The sequence below is a fragment of the Hippopotamus amphibius genome, chromosome 8 (assembly GCF_030028045.1).
Source record: "Hippopotamus amphibius kiboko isolate mHipAmp2 chromosome 8, mHipAmp2.hap2, whole genome shotgun sequence".
Lineage (NCBI taxonomy): Eukaryota > Metazoa > Chordata > Mammalia > Artiodactyla > Hippopotamidae > Hippopotamus > Hippopotamus amphibius.
Window position 1 is genome coordinate 126,933,875 of NC_080193.1, and position 20,751 is coordinate 126,954,625.

Here is a 20,751-nt window from a genome sequence, read left to right on the forward strand (position 1 = left end):
ACCCACAAAGGACCGTGTTTGTTTCTCCTTCTTCAGTCTTCAGCGAGGAAACATTACCCTGTTTTCTGTCTTTCCTGTACTCAGAAGTGATTCCACAGCCCGGGTCTCCCTCCTCTATCTCAACTTGCAGAAACAATTTCTTGAGCCTGTCTGAGTCAGCTGCGGTTGCTAATACAAACTACTAGAGGCAGGGTGGCTTAAACAGCACCCGTGGATTTCTCACAGTTCTGGAGGCTGGAAGTCCAAGATCAAGGTGCCAGCAAACCCGGTGTCTGCTGAAGGCCTGCTTCTGGTTGACAGATGGCTGCCTTGCCGTACGCGCGTAGCTAACAGCAGAGAGAGGAAGCAGGCTCTCTTGTCTCATTCGATAAGAGCGTGAATCCCGTGCAGGAAGGTTTCCTCCTCCTGACTTAATTACCTCCCAAAGGCCCCACCTACTAAGGACCACCATGTGGTGGGTTAGGATATCAGCGCATGAATTTAGGAGGACACATTCCGTTCATAACAGCCCCTGTAGACTTTTTTTTTTGAGCACGTGGTAAAATATACGTAACAGGATTTAATATTTTACCAATTTTTAAGCGTATAATTCTGTGGCATTAAGCACAGTCACAAGATTGTGCAACCATCACCATTCTGTATTTCCAGAACTTCTTCCGCCATGCCAAACAGAAACTCTGTACCCATTAAACGATGACATATTGGGTTGGCCAAAAAGTGCATTTGGGTTTTTCTGTAACAACGCATGAAAAACCCGAATGAACTTTTTGGCCAACCCAGTGTAAATGGACTCATATAGTATTTGTCCTTTTGTGTCTGCCTTGTTTCACTTAACGTAATGTGATCAAGGTTCGTGCATGTTACAGAGTGTGTCAGTGCTTCATTCTTTTTTTAAGGCTGAATTATATTCCGTTGTATGTATATAACACACTTGTCTATCAGATCATCTATGGCTAGACTCCTGGGCTGTTTCCACATTTTGGCTGTCGTGACTAATGTTGCTGTGAACGTGGCTGTACAAGTATGTGTTTGAATCTCTGTTTTCAATTCCTTTGGTTATATACCCGGATATAAAATTGCTGAAACGTATGGTAACTCTATGTTTAACTTTTTGAGGAAGTATCATGCTGTTTTCAGTCCCTATGGACTTTTGATGTCTGTTTCCTGGGACAGATGAGGATTTTTTCCTAATGGAGTTTGGCAAGGAGCATTATTGTATTTATTTTTTAATTCTCTCATATTCACTTACCTATTTTTCTCTGAAAATTTCTACATGTCTTCTCAGTTCAGTTCTCTTCTGTTGATTGTTTAGGCTATGATGTGCCCGGAGGCAGCAGATCGATGATCTGTTGGTTGATGGATGGACCTAGACTAGCAACAGGAGGGGATGCAGGGGAAATTCATCTTCCTGGTTTTCTAAACCTTCTTCAGCCACCCCGTCAATCCAGCAATACTTGGCCTCCCCTACACACCCGTGGGGACCTGGGCATCTGGTCAGGTGGGCCTCTTTGGCCTCCCTGACACTCCACAGCTTCCTGCATCTTTCCTGACATCCTTTCCTTCATCACAATGCCCTCTCCCACCCCCCACCCTCCCCGTGCCCACCGCTGCCTCCACCCAGCACATCCTCGGGACCAGCAGAAACTGATGAGTACCACACAAGCCTTCACAGAGCTCCTTCTCCTAGGAACTTCCCCAGCACTGGAAGTTGCTATAGCCTGGTCTGGTGTTTTCACTGTTATTCACTATGTGTTGTCCTCTTGGAGGCAGCACATTCCCCACCCCGATCCCTACCAGTACCTAGTACGAGGCTAAGCTCATAGAAGAACTTGCTCTATAAGAGCATACTGATTTCTGACTCTGGTCAGAGACTTGCACAAAGATGCTGCTTGAGGTCCTTGAAATAAAGGAAGCCTATGGGTATAAGAAGAGGCCATTTCTAGACATGGAGCTGGAAGATTCCTTCGCTACATTTTGCTCTTTTCTTCCTAATTTTTGTTGTGAAACGTAATGTAGATTCAAAGAAGCATGTGAGATGTAATTAATTGGTTTAATGGATAATTATAGAGCAAACATCCTTGCCACCAGCACCTAAGAAGGAGAACAGTGCCAGGCACCCCAGGAGCTCCCTCCACCCTGGGAAACCCTGGCCCATTCTGACTCTTCCCTTCCTCCTGGGGTAACCCTATTCCAACTTTTATAATAATTTTTCTTGACTTTTTTCCGTATGTTCACCACTTTTATATGCAATCCCTAAAAAGATGGTTTAGTTTTCTTTTTGAATTCTGCATGAATGGAATAATGCTGTATATATTCTTTTTGAATTTGCTCTGTTCACTCGACTTTACGTCTGTGAGTTACATCCATGTCATTGCACCTACCTGTAGTGAGTTGATCTTTACAAATGTATGGCCTTCCATTGTACAAACATAGCTCCGTTTATTTAGGGCATGTGTGCTATAAATGTGGATGGACTGGGGGTTGTTTCCAGCTTGGGGATATTGTGTAAAACACTCCAATGATCATCCTTATACATTTCCAGAGGTATAGCATTCACCTAGGAGCAGTCATGGTGTCCGTAAATCTTCACTGCTACTAGATAATAAATGCCAACCTGCTTTCCTCAGTGGTTGTCATTCCCACTCTCACCCCAGGCAAGAAAGTGCCGGCTGCTTCCCAGCTCCCCAATACTCAGAAAATGCTCCGCAAATCTGTATACAAGGAGTGCCTGCCTGGCTCTTCTACTGGAGTTAAAAGCATTCAACAGACACATCCTTGACTTTGGCAACCTCCAAACCCAGGAGCCCTTGGAGATCCCTCCACAGGAACCCCTATGCCAGTTTCAGGATAGCAGGGGTGAGAGAGACACCACACAAGAATGAGACTCTTGGGGTGGAGGGACCTGGGGGCTTGTCACTGTCACCCTGGAGCTGTGAACCACAAGCCCTCGCCAGCTACAGACCCTGCCAGCCGGTCATGAAACATACATCAAAGGCTCAGGATGCCACTGGCTATGGGTTTAAACAGAGCCCAGGTGTTGCCTGCAATCTCCCTCTCAGCTCCCTCCCTGCTGAGCTGCACATCTGCCCTACCAGGGCTTCAGCAGGCAGCCTCAACATCCCCAGGGAGCAGGGGCCTGAGGTCAGAGTCTTGCTTGGCCTTGCCTGATGGGAGTGCTCATTTGGGCTCTGTGACCAGGACTCACCCCGGAAACAGAACAGAGATGCTCTTTTTAAATAGCATATCTTATCATTACAAATTTCAAATAACAGAGGTAAGTATGAAGTACACAAACAAAGCCATCTGAAATCCCACCACCCAGAAATAACCATCACAAACATTTGGTCAGCGTAATTCCAGATATCTTTCTGTGCAAATGCACAGATGGAAGGAAGGAAGGAAGGATAGATGGATGAATGGATGGATAAATGAAAGATGGATGGGTGGGTAGGGGGGTGAATAAATGGGTGGATGAGTGGATGGACAGGTAGCTAGACATACAGTTATACATAAAAAACCCTACTGTGCATGTTATTTGAAAATAAAAATTTGTTCTTTCTCTTTACAAACTAATATTCGTGGCCTTCGTCCTATAATTACAATAGTAAGCTGTTCTCAAAGCAGAAACCTGGAAATCACAGAACATAAAGAAAAGAATTCACCTGCTTTCCACCACCAGAAGATTACTTTTTAACATATCTGCGTACATGTGTGTATACATACAATGTAACATCCACTTACTTGCGATGTCTTTATCAGAATAGCATCACAACGCCCGGCTCTCACCCACCTCCCTTAGCTCCCTTCTAGGCCTTTAGACTGCCCAGTGGCCAACGACTCCCTGGCAATTCTGGCCTCCGGGTCCCAAGCTGGGCCAACTCAAAATGATCCTCCCACCCAGTCAGGGCGCAGTAATAACCAGATGTCACACTTCCTAATAAGGAGCCCAAACGACCAAAGCATCAGCCCTTGTTAATGGGGAGTGACAGTATTTTGTTTCTCAGCTTGGCCGGAAGCAGCAGTGCGCACATGAAGCAAAACAAAGCCAAACCTGACCCTTATTTAGGGTGGTGAGCAGTATACGGAGAGACGTGCATAGCTCAGCCCACCGAAAAGACCAAGGACGAGAATTTTTCAACAGTAGCTAACACTGCAGGGAGACTTTTATCATCAGGGCCATAACCTGCATTAACGCTCTCAGAGTACAGACACTGCAGCTCAGAGCGAGAGCAGATGCGGCAGGCAGGCCCGTGCCCGGTTCCTAAAAAAGCACAAGGTGAGCCAAGTGGAGACCGAGGATCTCGTCTCCATAACTACAAGGCCCTGAACCAAAATGTAACACAAACCACTTAACAAACAGAAACGATACATAAAATCCTGCTTAAGTGTGTCCCTAGAGCCAGCTGGGGGAGCTGCTTCTCTCCATGAGGTGAGCTGGCCTCTGTGCTCCCCCACCACCTCCACGGCCAACGCGCAGCCCGAGAGGCGTCTAGGCCTGGTGTCTGGACCCAGGCTCTTGTGAGAGGCTTTAACAGGGCTTAGGAAAGCTGGACCTGAAGCTTTCTAGTTTCTTCCCCAAGCTGTGTCTAATTGGCCATGAGGCCACGTGTTGATTACCCTGTCCCCAGTCCCTCGTTCCTCACTCGTTCCAATCTTTCTGGTGCCCCTTGTCATCCAAGAGGCTCAGTGACCCCTCCACCCAGAACACGCGCCACTGTGCACCCTTCCCCCTCCCCGTCACTAGCATCGAAGTCCCTCCAGCTCCTTCGGCCGCCCCTTAACCCACCTCCCAGGAACCAGGGGGCCAGCTCTGTGGAGAGGATGGAGCTGGCCATTACTGTCCTCAGGCGATCGGATGGCACTTCACCTGGGTCTACGGGAAGCTCTGCTCTTCTCCAAAATCACGGCCCCCACCAGAAGCTGCATGGCCTGGGCTGGTTGGTGGGGCTCTGCTTGGGGTGTGCTGGCTGTGGGGACCCTGGGATCACACCGTGTCAGGGGCTACCTACTCCCTCCATCCTGAGACCATCCTGATTTCAAGGAGATGGGGGAAGGGAAAAAAGAGAGGGGGCACCTCTCCTTCCTGTCTGGGCTCCTCTCTGTGGGGGCGCAGAGCAAGCTCGCTCTGCTCAGCCCCGCAGCACCAGCTGGTGAGCTCACCAGATCTTTCTCTACCCCCATGCCACCTCCTCCTCTCACCTAAAATGGGAGGAGAGAGGGGGAGGAAATGCTGCCTCTTCCTCCTGTGCCGAATTTATCCCAACTGCAGACCGGCTGCAGAAGCCAGGGAGAAGATAAACAGCGAGTCTTCTTATAATCTTTCAAAACCTCCCAATGTTCTCCAGCCCACTCTGTTTCCTTCCTACCTGGCCGGGGGAGGAACTCTCCTGGCTCCCGCCTCTCCATCCTGCAGCTAGAGACCAGCGGCTCCTTGCTCACGGAGGTTCTCCCACCCCCTGTAGGGGCTGCAGACCCCAGCTGAAGCCCCTAGCTGAGGCGCTGTTCCACATGCTGCGAATTCTGACAGGTGCTTAGCATTTTCTAATCAGGTCTCTCCTTTGCCTTGGCCGCTAGATTGGCCACTGGTTCCACCGCAGCCCCGTGGCATATTTGATATTGCCTCATACCCTGCCTGCAATCCCGATGGAGTTTCTAAGGAGAACTGTAAAAACGGCAACAGCTGAGAAAGAGAAGGGAATGGCATGGATATCCACCAAAGTAGAATACTAGGCTTGGACCAAAGGCGATTGGGTATAGGGACAGGAGAGGGAATCTCCAGGGCTCAGGAGACACCTTTCATCTTCATGAAGTCCCATTGACAATAAAAGCGGGAGAACTGGCATCAGAACTCAGGCGTGTAGATGTTTATCGCCTTGGGGCGAGGCACAGGCACGTGGCTGGCCTTGACCATCTGGGGCAGCTCTGGACTTGAGTGAGGAGCCAGAAGGGTGGCAGGAGCCAGGAAGGAGCCCTGTGGCCGAAGGCAGCGGTTCGACCACAGTGGCCACGTCCAGCCCCGGCAGTGCCTGGGGGGCTGCGATGCCCTGAGACCACCAGTAGGAGGCGCAGGGTCCCGGAAGGACTGGGGTTGGGAGTGATTTTGCCTGTGGGCCTGGCTGAGGCTGAATCCTCAGGCGTGTTTTCCCAAGCTCAGTCCCCTGCCCCCCTGTAATCCCGGACCACCCATCGCCATTTGACACTCCTTTTCTGCCTAAAGCAGCCAGAGTTGGCTTCTGTTGCTTACAGATGGGAGTTCCAACTGATTCCCCAGGTCTCTGATTCCAGAGACTTCCACCCTACTTCCTTCCAAATGCTCTCTGCTGCCAGAGGCCAGAGTAGACCCACTCCACAGAGACGAACCCAGCACAGCGTGTCAAATAAAAAAGAGAAAGCCTCCAATTCTGGCGGCCGCCCTGCCCTCCTACCCCGATAGCCGGGCTTCCTCCACCTTGGTGGCAGGGAGAGGGACCAATCGTTGGGTACATGGAGGAGTGACCTGTCCCGTGGGCGGTGGAGGGCGCCTGAAACAAGACCACCCTTCGGGGTAAAGTGTGACCTCCGGAGAGGCTCCGTGTCAGCCCCCTGCACGGCTGCTGGGCCGTGGATTTGAGCCCAGCTGCTCTAGTCTCAAGCTGATTTCTAAATGGGACTTTTATTCCTAGGAGCAAGGTGCCCGGAACCTAGCGTGCCTCTTCCGGCTTACAATCCACATGGCAATGATTAACGATCACCATGGTCCCGTCATAATAACAATTCTAAAACTAGGCAAGTATTTCCTTTGGTCTTGTCCTTTTGCATTAATATGTTTCTCTCTGCACATGCTTTTAGCACCTGCCTGCCAACATTGGTTATTTATTTAAACGGAGATGGGGTGGACCAGATCATCCTTCCATGAATTGAAATTATGTGTTTGCTTCGTCTCTCAGGACTCAGAATGTATGATTCCTTAGCCCTTGGGAGGAGGGTCAGATCACAAGAAACAAAGGGTTTCTTAAATCCATCCAGATTTGTGGGGAGGGAGTTGTGGAGGGGACTGAGGGGGCTGTGCTTGAATTAAGACCTAGAGGACTCTTTTTGAATATCTCCGGCCTCACAATAAAACCAGTGCTCCTAGACCCAGAGGCCTTGAGCAGACAGAAGCCGGTCTCTGATTGTTAATCCCCGAAGGCCGTGTAATTCACCCATAAAGGGGGCTGTGAAATCAGTGGAACACATGGGCTCTGCGAGAACCTAGCCCCCTGTGGTCCCCGGATCCCACCTTCCTGGTGACATGGAGATGTGTCGCCATTCCACGGGTCTGATTAGCTGTAGAACGTGCGATTTCCATGTTTCCAGGATTCATTGGAGTTCACTGCTGCTAATTGGGTTTGTATGTGGCAGTGGTGACATCGAAAAAAAGGTTTTGTAGCCAATTATGTTCTCTTGGAACACACAGGAAGGGGTTGTCCTGTCAACGCTGAGGGGTCTCTACCTTAATAAGCTGCCTCAAAGGCACAAAAGGACATTAGTATCCCTGAGTAGCCGTCTTTAGTGCCTTCTGTTGAACAAGAAGTGGCACTCTACCTGGGCACCACACAAGCTGGCTTTATTGAACTTTCGAATCGCCTGCCTCCCACGGAACACAACTGAATGTGAGCAGGTGCCTTACAGCCGCTTTCAAAAATCATCCTGAGGAAATGAAATGAGCAAATGCTCTTTCTGTGGCCTATTGTCGAGGGCTTGCTGCAACCGCACCAAAGCCAGGAACTGGACACGTACAGTCCCCCCGTCCCCATAACCCAGCCACAAGGCACACACCTGGAGGAAGAGGAGTGGAAGTCTTCCTGGAAGGTCTTTTCTGGTCCAGAACAAACCATTTTTCAAGTGTTTTAACATCCTGAGTGTGGGTGGAAGCAATGCTTATTTATGTCTTATGGAAAAGATGGCATGTTTACAGAAGACTCCTCTAGCCGACTGGGGTGTCTGCAGGGAGGGCCAGCAGTCACTCAGGGAAAACTGCAAAGCCTTGGCTTCTTCCTCTTTTTTTTTTTTTTTTTTTTTTTTGCTTCGAGTCTTGATGGGTCAACGTCTGCCACTTTGGTAGAATCCTGGGGGTTTCCAAACTTCTGCCCTGAGGATCTGGAGTTACTTCCTGTTCACAGGGAAAGCTCCACACGAAATGCTCAGAAACAGTCCGGCCACTGGGGCCTGGGAGTGGCTGGCAGGAAGTGGGCTGGCTCTGGGGCAGGCCCCTTGGGGCCGTGGGGAGCCCAGTGGGAGTGACCTTCTGAGGAGGTGGCTTCGGTCACAGGCGGTGGCGGGCATGAGCAAGGCTGCGGGCCGTCCGTGGTGAGACGGGGTTCCGTGCAGGGGGCGCAGCGCCCAGCGTGTGCGCTGCCAGACCAGCCCGGGCCTGAGGTCGACCTGGGCTGAGTTTGCCTCCAGGATCCCATGACTGGCCTGCAGATGTGACGCAACGTGGTCCGACCGCTCCTGCTATGGGAACTGGAACTGTCCACTTCCTGCCTTTCATCTTGACATGTCGGGGCTGAATACGTCCAAATAAGCAAACTGCAGCACTGGCACTGGGGCAAGGGGCAGGGCTGCAGCGCTGGTGTGTGGGGAAGGCTCTGAAGGGACGCTAGAGATGAGCCTGGGGATGTACTGTTCGGGTACCATCTGCCCTCACCTGACCAAGCCGTCCTTCTGCTGGTGAGGGACAAGGTGCACAGCCTCTGTGGGGACATGTGCTGCGGCTGTCAGAGCCAGAGTGCTAGTTCTGGGTCCTTTCTGGGTGATGCTGAGAAAACTTCACTATGGAATTTTATCGTTAGCTGGAGAACATCAGGCCCTCCCTTGATCTCCTGCCAGAGTGGATTTTTGGAGAAGAGCCTGGCTTTGAAAAGGCAAATTCAGAGAGCATAAAGGCAGACCGTGAATGCACCAAGCATAACTTTGGGATGTTGGGACTCATTTTTTTTTAAATCAAACATATTAGAATGTATGCCTCCAAACAAGTGTCCTTGTATCATCTTCTTGGGGGTGGCAGGGAGAGAGAAGGGATATACATGCATTCCATTCTAATCCAGGTGGGAGAGTTACCTTATTGATGTGTGGGAAAATTTAGGACCCAGTAAATGCAGGCTAGTCACGGGTCCCTGTAGAGGCCAACACTACCTGGCTTGTCTGAATTTCTCCCTAATTTTTTTCTCCAGCTCCCCACCCCCACACCCCACATCTTCACCCTCTCCCTGCTCACAACCAGCCAGGCTTTCCTTCAGCTTCTCATCCTTGAAGTCACAGGTCTTTCTGCCCTGATACTAGGGCCCTTTACCACATTCCTAGGAAGCTCCCTGGTATGACTCCCTCAGGTCTCTGACAGTAACCTCTCGTTCCCCACACCTGCTTCCCAGTTCTTCTCTAGAATTAAACGGACCCAATTCCCTGGTTATCACTTTCTTAGCTTCGTTCCTCTGAATGTTTCTTTGCCCTTCCTGAGCCATCTGGGAGGAGGCAGATGCTCTGTCTCCAGCTCAGGGATGAATTTCCATCTGCAAAGTCTTCATGCTTATGGTACGAGGGAGAGAACTTTGGTTTAGGACAAAAAGGGGTATACAAAACTTGTGCAGCTGGGAGGGTGGGGATGTTTGTCCCAGAGCCAGACCCTGGAAACATGTTTCTAACGTGACCACTCTAATAAGTGCACAAGATCCTTCTTAATCAACGTGCTAATTAGCCACCAGAATAGAAATGAATAAGGAAGTACAATCCTCCAAATTTGCCAGTTATTCTCTAGGAAACACACACCAAAGATCAGTCTCTGGGAAATTATGTTTTAAGAGGTTTGTGCGGGAGGGGCTCTCCGAGAAGGGTCAGACCCTCAACCTTAATCCAGAGTTAATTGAATCGGGCCTGGAACCAGGCTGGCTGGAGCCAGAGACTCTCACAATCAGATCTCCAATGAGTGACCCCCCCCCCCCACGGTTCAATTCTTCCCACCTAAAATGCATCCTGAAAGCCCCCTGGGCAGGAGAAAGGAGGAAAGGCCAGGCAAGGGACAGCTGTCATTTGTTCAGGACAAGGTCATCCCTGGTCCACACCATCCAGAGACAGTCGCATACTCAGAAAGGCTTCTCATTCCTGCAGGGGCTCCCTGAGCTTCTAAGGGGTGGGGAAGAGGATGGAGCCCAGGCCGTGTGCGCTGTTGCACAAGTCTTCACAAGGAAGCCACAACCACCGCTGATCCTACCTCATGCTCTCTGAGCTCAGCTTCCCTTTGTCTTTCTTGAAACGAAAAGCAAGCCATGTAGAGCTGAATTTCACCAAAACAACTTCAAATACTTCTGAAAACAAATTTACAGAAAAAGAGATAAAAGGACCAGTCTGCACAAAATTGGCACAACCATTTATGAGCGTGAAGAAGGAAAAACTGGTTTATCCCCTGACATTTAGCACAGATTGGCAGGAGGGGATAAAAGCATCGCAGGTGTTCAGTTAGGATGCCGGATATCTGGAGCTGTATGGAATTTTCCCTGATTCCAGCAGGACACATATCCTCCGAAGAGCATTGTCCCCAACTTGCGGGGGTGGGGGTAGGACCTCACAGGTGTATCCTTCACCTTGCGGTGATGTCCCCCAGAGTCGCGCTTCTCAAATGTGCCTGCTGGTGGCGCTCTGACTGCAGAGGAGGATGAATGCGCCCCCAGGGTCCACTCAAAGGGGCCACAAACAGCACCCATCTTCTCCAAGGTCTTCACATGCGTGAGAATTTTGCATTCATATTTATTTTCACAGAAAAATCAGGCTTTAGATGGTTCCATGGTTAACCTAGACTTTATCCCTGGGAACGGAGCACACAGACAGGAACTCGAAGTCTGGACCAGGGTCAAGGACAGGATGTGACCAGGACTGTGCTGCCCACAGTGGGGTAGATGGTGAGGGCAGGGATACAATGAGGGTGCGCTACAGGGTGCTCCCCATCCAAGGTGGGGACTCAGGCCCAGGGGTTGGGAGGTGCCGTGGCCAGTCTGGAGAGTCATGGGCACAGTTCTTGGAGGGTGTCCTTGTGCCCGGTGCAGGCCAAGCTGAGGTGGGAGGGGACTTCCCTAATGGCTCTGCCCATGCTCAGTTGGTCCAGCTTTTTCAGGATCTCACATAACAGGATGGGTCCTCTTTTCTCGGGTTAGAAACTGTAGTCCTTAGAGTTCCTGTCCAATGAGAGAAGACTTTGATGGGAGATGGGAGCAGCAGGCTTTGTCTGCCTCACCTGGGGGCCAGGTGGGACGATGGCCCATCACTCCCAGGACAAATGTCATCATATCTTTTTCTATCACCAGTCTGTCTCTGGCTGGAACTCTGACAGCTAAACAGACACACTTCTTGGTTTACAAGTGGTTATTCTCTCTCTGCAAGTATTAGCCAATATTTAGTTTTTAATCATAACATAGTTAATGCATAATTTTGCTTGCTTCACAGCAAATTAAATAAAGAACTGGCAGCACATTAAATGAATGATTACATTGATTACTTTTGTTTCCTCCAAGGCTTCCAGTAAAACTGAAGCTCCAGGCAGACGCACCATGTCTATCTAGGAGCTCCAGACACCCCCAGGGGCTGCCACTGTGCCCAGAGCTATGACAAAGCTAAGCTAGTGCCACTGATACACTGTCAGGGCTCACAGAAGGGATGCCCAGACGTCGGCAATTTACAGCCATGCAATGGGCTAAAATACTTAAAATGAGTGAAACCGAGTCTCCTTATAAGTAAGTTCCCCTGAGTTTATGATTAATCTCTCTATCCAAAACTTTATTCCCTTCCTCGGTCCCTCTGACCTCAATCCTGTAGTAACTGCACACTAATCAACCAGAGTCAGAGGACTGAAATTGCTGTTGTTGATAGCATCATTGACGCACAGACTCAGGTTGTTTCTCCCGGGCAATGTGAGCTGACAGACACACCCGGCCCCAGCCGCCCCTATCACGGACAGCCAGACCAGAGACGTAAATCTTAGGCATCCTGACTCCAGAAACTACAAATAAGAAATGTCACAAGATGATGATTAACCTCAGCTTCTTTGTTCTTCTCCTTTAAGAAAACCTCTAACTCGCAGACCAGGTGGGAGTGGATCTGAGGCTTGTCACCCACACCCTTGCTTGGCGCCCTGACATAAACCCTTACTTTGCCGTAAACACCTGCTGTCAGAGTTTGGCTTTCTGTACTGCGGGCACACGAGCCCTTGCTTGGTTACATCAATATGACAAATGAAATAGTGCTTGAATAAAATTCAGTCTTGGCTAGCCAATCTTTAAAAGGCTAGCTAGATCATTATGGTGCTGACACACAGTTTAACTTGTTGTAAGACCGCTGTAACAAAAAGAGAAGGGAAAACTCCATAAATATTCAAGCACATCTATACTCTTTGCCACTGAACTGCAGAATACTAAATAATTCTGTCAGTTGTTCAGTAACATTCAAGCCCCATCCTTCTAATCTGTAATTAGCTAAGCGGTCCCAAGACCAAATTACATCGTACTTAAGAGCATGATGAAGATGAGACTGTAGACAAGATCACAACTGATGGCTGCACTTGACAAATTTACCCTGCAGGTCACAGGCTTTCACCAAAGAAACCCGCTCATGCATGTACGACTTTGTAGGTTTGGGAACTAAACTAGCACATGCTTGGATTAGTCTCATGGGCAGAATCCTCATAGGATATTTCACTGATGCATCAGAAACCTTTACTAAACTCTCTGTGATCTTTGTCAGATTTTTACCCAAAAGGATTCCGAAGGCTTTACTTAATTTTGGAAAGGGCTGACCCCAAGATTAGTAGCTCTTTGAGATTTGGCCACTTTTTAGCCAAAGGGATGTGCAAGTCTTTGTTAGAATTATGCACTAATGGTTTGGGGCCAACTAACACCATCGTCCTAAAGGACAAAGGAGGGGAGAGGAGAGAGTTGATTTGAAAACCCCAACAATATTTTTAAATTTCTTGTATTGTCTGCTTTATGATATTCTGAGAACTCTGACAAGCTTTCCTCTTTGGCCGTTTTTTAGGTGAAAGGGTTACTGCTCATTGTTTCCCACTGTGTGATGAATATACGATCCAGCCAGACACGAGTTTCCAAAGGCTGTGTGCAGTTGCTGATCTGACTGCATTTCTTATACTAATGTAACCAATTTCATTGAAAGACAACAGGAAGATTCCATTGTGAAAAATGCTTGAAAAGTGAAAAATAATGTTTAAGTAACCTCTTTACCGATGCAATTATTGCGCTGAGGACAATCATTAAAAAACCAACATTTAAAATTTTAAATTATCTGTGTCTCTGCTGAAATAGATATGATAAAATACTATACTGTTAGTGCAAGTTTTTTTTCTGGAGTTCATTATTAATTTTACTTTTAATAATTCCTGTCACTATGTCCACAGTGGGACATTCTTGGTCCAAATCAAAACTAATTAAAAGTTATTTAGGGAACACAGTGAATAACATTGTTTAACAGTTAGCACCTCTCAGAATAGAAACTCAAGCAGCTGACAAAAAGAAATTGGAAAAATATGCATAGTTTTGCCTCTTCCAGATGACAGCCAAGACTGAAGTTTGCTTATGTAACCAATACAAACCCAGGATCCTACATGGTCCAGTCTTGGACCCAGCCCTGCAAGAAATGTAATCAAAACAATTCAAATCTTTTCTGTCTCTTGAGAAGATGCCAAAGGTAGGAGTGTAATTTTAACTCTCCAACAAAGTTCTCCAAGTCCTTTTTGGAGTCCTCTCTCTTTGACCAGCTCTTTCTCCTCTCTCTCCCTTCACAGCTCCAGATACCCAGCCCTTGGCTTTTCTCTCTCCACTCCCTCTTTCTCTGCTCCAGTTTTTCATTTGTCATTCAACTTGGCCTCCCAGGCTCCTTTAGTTTTCCTTCAGACTGCTATTACCCAGACTCTGGGTGACAAAGAAAAGTTCAAAACACACCCTCTGTTATAGGCAAAGGCTGGGAACAGGACATGTTTGGTTTTGCATCAGATTCATTTTCCTTGATTTGTGTCTGTCCCAGAGGATGTGAGAAGCCGGTTACAGAAGGATTTTGTCATCAAAGCATTTCCTGATTAATCAAATATTTAGACCCTGGAGCTGCAGGGGCTAAGGCCTTGCTGCAGTTCCGGTGAACTTTGCTCTGTCTTATAGGCACAGTGCACACTTCTGCCCTGAGTCACGTGTCAGTGTGCACCCGGGAATCAACATATCCTCTGAGGCTCAGAACTCCTCTCTCCCTATACTGTATATATGTAGATAAAATCTCACATAAGCTTTCCTTTTAGAAGGAGAATACACACACACACACACACACACACACACACACACACACACACACTTTTTTTAAGTCCAAGTGTAGTTGCTCCACATGAGGCAAGGATGGGAGGCAAGGAGCACCACCCCAAGGCCACACCTCCCCTCTGAGGGGCCTCCTGGAGCACCGTTTGGACCATGAGTGTAGTGGCCAGAGGACTACATTTGAAACTAGAAATATCTCGGCTACTTACGACCTAAGTGGGCTTGGACACGTTCACACACACCCAGCGCCCTGGGTGTCTGTGAGAGTGAAATGGGAGAGACGGATAGATCTCTGCAAACGGCGATTTCCTCCATACCAGGAGTCTCAAAGGGACAAAGGAGAGAGAGAGAGTAAAGGTGGATGAGGGCAAATCCCTCCCAGCCTCTGGAAAAAAACAGCACCAGGATGGGGTGGACCCATGGTAACCGGGCAGCAACCTGCTTTGTATGTCATCAGAAACATTTCTGTAACCTAAGGATTACAGATCCAGTAATTCTGAACTGCTGGGCACTGAGCTTGGTTGAAAAAAAAAAAATTGCATTAAAAGAAACTGACCATTTTAGACAGAATGAGACAACTACAGAGGCGGGTCACTTGCTACGAACTGGATAAAATCCCAGGGGCGGAAGACGTCCAGATTTTCAAAGGAGTTTCATTTAGCTCTTGAGCTGTCCAGTAAGGATTCCGGGGAACTGTAAACTATAAAATGGACTCCAGCAGGGGCTGAGCGCTGACCCCTCTTTCCCGACTCTCCTGAGGGGAGACGACTGCTCCAGGGTCCCCAGAAACACATCTGAGCCGCCTGTCTTCACGTCTCAGGGTGGACGGCGCCCCAGCAGGCCCTGGGGACCAAGAGCGGTGCTCCAGGCGGGAGAGCCGCCCCACCGCCCCTTCAGTGACCTGCTGTTGCCGCCTGCTGGCCGCTGGAAGGAGGCTCTCCGTGCTGGGAACAGGAGGGTTTGGCTAAGGGGTAGCCAGCCTCCTGGGAGACACACCAAAATATAGACACAGACTGAGGGTTTTCTCCAAAGAAGTGACCTTGGAAGGATCCACAACTATTCCAGTCACTAAACCACCCAAGAAGGTGGACTTTTGTAAAAGCGGTACCCTTCATTCAGGCATTATTTAGTCCATGACAAGCACTTTTGTAGCTATATGCCGGAAACCCTGAAAGGCATGGGGGCGATTGACTGTCACCCCTCATTCTACCCCCAAATGACATGATCAGTGTGATCCTCTCCCCTATGCACTGAATTAAGCTTTACATGTCATCATTCCGTCATGAATAGTTACTAACCGAATGCCTACCATGGGACAGGTTCCAAAAGCCGAGGATACAGCAGGGAACAAAATCAGGGTGCTGTCTCTGCACTCGCTGGTCAGCAATCTAGGGAGAGAGACAGACATTAATCAGATCATCACACAAATAAGTGTAACAGCACACAACTGTGATAGGTGTATTAGAAAAATATAATTTTGATAAGGACAGATCTGAATGGCTTTGACCAATTCTAAAATGGAGATTTGGGCTATTTGATATACATGAAAATTATTTAAAATCTTTTCATCCTTTGACCCGGTACTTCTACTTTTAGGAGTTTATCTTAAGGCAACAATCAGAAAATTGCCTAGTTTATAAGGATGTCCACTGCATGATTTTCTATAAAAGAAAAAAAAATTAAAAAGTAAAGGAAATCATACAAAAGTCCAGGGATAAGGGATTGGTTAAACAAATTATCATATACTCAAAAAAAAATAGAATATTCTATAGCCATTAAAAATGAAAACATAGAGACACATTATTTGACTGGGAACCTATTTATTATATACTCTGTAAGTTATGCGAAAGTATATATAGTAAATCTCACTTTTGGCAGCATTTTCGTGGGTGTCCTCTCCCAGCTCCCTACTGCACAATGTTTCTTTTCTTGTTACCATGGGGCCCTTGTGATCATTATGCAAACATGCTGTTCTTTTTCTCATCCCCCCAAAAGGGCACAAAACAAACTTCTGTTGAGGACTTCTCTCACCAGCTACAACCGCATTTCCTTGTAACACTTTGCAGTAAAGCCCCTCTAATTACTCCTCTCTTAAACCTACTCTAGTCAGGTTTTGTACATGTCAAGGTCACCAGTGGCCGCCATATTCCTAAGCCCCGTGGTCATTCCCATCCTCATCTCATGCGCTCCATCAGCAGCATTTAACACAGCGGGCCACACCTTCTTCCCGGCAGAGCTCTTCACCTGGCTTCCAGCACCCCACCCCTTCTTGGATCTTCTCCCGCCTCAGTGCTTCCTCCTTTTCAGTGTTTTGCTGCATCCTCCTCTTCTTCCCAACTCTTTTTTCAATTGAGGTATAGTTAATTTACAACATTATATAAGTTTCAAGCGTACAACATAGAGATTCATAATTTTGACAAGTTATACTCCATTTATAGTTATTATAAAGTACTGGCTATGTTCCCTTTGCTGTACAATAGATCCTTGTAGCTTATTTATTTCATACACAGTAGTTTGTACCTTCTAATTCCCTACCCCCATCTTGCCCCTTCCTCCTTCCCTCTCCGCAGTGGTAACCACTAGTTTGTTCTCTACATCTGTGAGTCTGCTGCTTTTTTGTCATATTCACCAGTTTGTTGTGTTCTTTAGATTCCACATATAAGGGATACCATACAGGATTTGTCTCCCTCTGTCTGAGTTATTTCACTAAGCATGACACCCTCCAAGTCCATCCATGTTATTGCAAATGGCAAATTTCCTTCTTTTTTGTGCCTGAGTAGTATTCTATTGCATACATAGACCACATCTTTATCCATTCATCTCTTGGTGGACACATGTTGCTTCCATATCTTGGCTGTTGTAAATAATGCTGCTATGAACATTGGTGTGCATGTATCTTCTCAAATTAGTGTTTTCATTTTCTTTGGGTATATAGCCAGGAGTGGGATTGCTGAATCATATGGTAACTCTATTTTAGTTTTTTGAGGAACCTCCATACTGCTTTCCATAGTGGCTGTACCCATTTACATTCCTACCAACAGTATATGAAGGTTCGCTTTTCTTCACATCCTTGCCAACCTTTGTTATTTGTGATCTTTTGATGATAGCCATTCTGACGGGTATGAGGCCATATCTCATTGTGGTTTTGAAGTTAGTTCTCTTCTCTGCCTGTACTCATTCCTTTGATCTTATCTTGTCGTGGTTTTAAGCACTGTTTACCATAGTCTAGACCTCTCCTCTAAACTCCTGACTCTTAAATCCAAATGCCTGCTCAGATTTCTAATAGACATCTCAAACTAACAGAACTCATGATTTTCTTCCCTTTTAACCTGCTCCATCCACAGCCTTCCTTAATCCATTTGTTGGCACCTAAAGCCTTCCTAATGCTCAAGCCAAAACCCTGGAAATCATCTTTAATCATTACCCTCTCTTTCTTTTGCATCCAGTTTCAATCCTTCAGGAAATCCCATCAGCCCTAGTGTCAAAATATAGTTGCCAGATCCAAGTACTTCTCATCGCCCTCACTGCATTCCCTCTGGTCTCATCCACCACCATCCACCGCCTGGATTCCTGCGCAGCTCCTAACTTGTCTCCCCTACAGTCTCTTGTCACCACAGGAGCCAGAGCTGCCCTTTTACAACATGTGTCAGATCATGTCACTCCTGCTCAAAACCCTTCAGGGGCTCCGCATCTCACACAGAGTAAAAGTCTACAGGATGCGCTGCGTCCCCTCTCCCCCCAGGCTGCTCTCTGACCTCATCCTCTGGCCAGCTCCCCATCACTCACTCTGCTCCAGCTGGGCTGGCTTCTTTGCTGTCTTCAGCACACCAGGCGCATTCCCTTCAGGGACCTCTACCACTGCTCACTCCGCCTGGAACGCTCATCTCACAGATATCTGTGCTTCCTTCAAGTCCTTGTTCAAATGCCTCATCCTCATTGCCGCGTACCCTTGACCTACCACGTTTAGAATTGCAATCCCCTCTCCAGCTGCCCCGATTCCCCTTACTTTGCCCTACTTTTTCCTTTTTCCATAGCAATTTTCGCCCTTTAAGATATTAAACAATCCACTTATTATCTATGTATATGTTTGTTGACCATCTCTGCCAACTAGAATGCATTTTTTCCTGAGGAAGAGAAATCTTTGTTTTATTTGCCGATGTATTCAAATGCCTAGGACTGTGCCTGGCACACAGCAATGCCCAATGACAAAAATGTTTAACAAGTGAATGCATGAGCAGGACCCAGTCACAATGTATGTGGATGTCAAATCATCACGTTGTACCCTTTAAATATCTTACAATTTTATTTGTCAATTATATCTCGATAAAACTGCAAAAAAAATTTCATCTCTTCCTGCAAATAGCATTTCCCTAGCAGTGGTTAATCCAGGAAAACCTAAAAATTAAAAGAACTCTTTTGACTTCAAGTAACATAAAGCAGGGTTTGCGGATGGTGAAAATAAATGCACGAATACATAAATACAGACATAAACGCATGGAAAGAGCCTGAATGCATATAAAATAACCCATTAACCACAGATATTTCTGGTAGAAGGATAATGGGTAAACATTTTTCTTTTTGTTCATCTGTTTTCCAGTTTTTCTATAATAAAGTTGAATTACTTGAATAATAAACCTTTCAATGAAAAAAATACGTTTCCTCCTGAGGATGATAGCAGTTTTAATAATTTTTTTAGTCTCCAGTTCCGACAGTTCACACACAGACGAGAATAGGTAAGATGGTGGAAATGCGAAGCAGGCACCCACTCACATCATGGTGAAGATACCCTGTCCAGAGAGCGCGGGAAGTTCTGTCTAGATCAGCGTTCTCCCAGAGGCAGACCCAGCAAGGGGTCTATCAGAGAGGGGACAGGGTTGGGGAGAGTGAGACAGAGAGGAGAAGGAAGCCAATAAAGGCAGGGCCGTCAGGCCACTTCCACCACGGGCAACCAGGACTTCATCGCATGGACGAACTTGGGGATGCGGTGCAGAGCGTGTCTCACTTACCCCATCCAAGGGGGCAGTTTATCCTCCGACAGTGGTTGAGGGCTGTTTCTGGGGGCATTAACCCCCTTGCACGTCCACCATGTCCCCTGTGTTCTTACGGCCAGAAAAACACAAAAGCAAAACCAAAAGTAACCCCCTCGGGTAGAGGGCTGCAGGTGTGGGCAGTCAGTAGATTTCTCCAAGTCGTGTTGAAAGCCAAGGAGACGTGGCTGGGCGCGGAGAGGGTCTGCAAAGATTCCTTGGTTAAGTCTGTGATTTTGTTCTCTGGGCGGAGCTCCCTTGTCTATTGCGCTCGGTGGCTCCTGGATGTGTCCCCTGCCGGGTTCTTCCGGGTCCGTTACCTCCAAGGCCTCCCATGAGGTGAGCGATGCGGAGAGTGCCCTCTTGCGGAGACTGCGGAGGTTGTAGCTTGCTTTCTGCCAGTGCGTCTTTGGGCACCTAGGACTGCTTGAAGACTTGGGCAGCCAGAGTTTTTTGTTTTGTTTTGTTTTGTTTTAATTTTATTTATTTATTATTTTTTTGGGCAGCCAGAGTTTTTGTAGTCTGAGTTCAAGAACTCTTTGGCCATACAAATCTTTCACATATTTAGTAAGCTTCTAAAATCTTTCTTTGCAGTCATTTTCACGTGATACTATGCACACCTAGGGTTCTTTACCAGACGCAATTCTCAAGCCCAATTTACCTCTTTGCATTCTAACCCCTAGGCTTCTCTCCTCCAACTTAACAAAAACCATCTTGCAGCCCTCTGGGGAAGAAATGGGCCTGAGTGTGAAGAGAGCACCCTTAAATGATTTTTGCTACAGTGGTGAGACTATTTGTTGACGTCCTAATGGGCTTTTGTTGCTCAAAGCCTTTTTTTTTTTCCATGTTATCACTTACTCTTAGGGTTCAAAGCAGCAGGCTCCAGATGTCTGGACTCATTCTATTCCCTTTCATTTCTGTTCTTGAACCAACCAATTGTTGCCTGAGCTTGACTCTTCCTTGTACAGACTCACTAAGCAAAGCCAACAAGAACTGGGAATTCTCTGGCAGTCCAGTGGTTAGGACTGCGCAGTTCCACTGCGGGGGCCATGGGTTCGATCCCACAAGCCATGCGGCAAGGCCAAAAAACAAAAACAAAAACAAACCCTAACACTGACTTTGTGTTTTCCAACCTGTTCTAGAGCCACCAGCTTGATACATACTTTGCTCATGAAGAAATCCAGGACAACAGTTTAACTTGCTGTTATCATCTTTTCAGCCTCTAATACCAATTTTCTTGCCTTCCTCCGCTGTGCTGCATATGTTAGGATCCCCAATGCAAGGGAGTAAACTTTGTATTAATAATGGTAACACGGGGCTTCCTAGGTGGCGCAGTGGTTAAGAGTCCTCCTGCCAATGCAGGGGACACGGGTTCGATCCCTGCTCCGGGAAGATCCCACATGCCG

General features: G+C 47.4%; 1 protein-coding gene across 1 annotated transcript; it reads right to left on the reverse strand.

Annotated features, from left to right (window-relative positions):
- Nucleotides 1-1,308: 1,308 nt before the first annotated feature.
- LOC130859242 (uncharacterized) lies at nucleotides 1,309-20,396 on the reverse strand. Its single transcript, XM_057746515.1, has 4 exons — nucleotides 20,320-20,396; nucleotides 19,325-19,717; nucleotides 15,628-15,706; nucleotides 1,309-1,371 (listed from the first exon to the last, which is right to left on the reverse strand). Exons 1-4 carry the CDS (start codon nucleotides 20,394-20,396, stop codon nucleotides 1,309-1,311), a joined length of 612 nt encoding a protein of 203 aa, XP_057602498.1.
- Nucleotides 20,397-20,751: the final 355 nt, after the last annotated feature.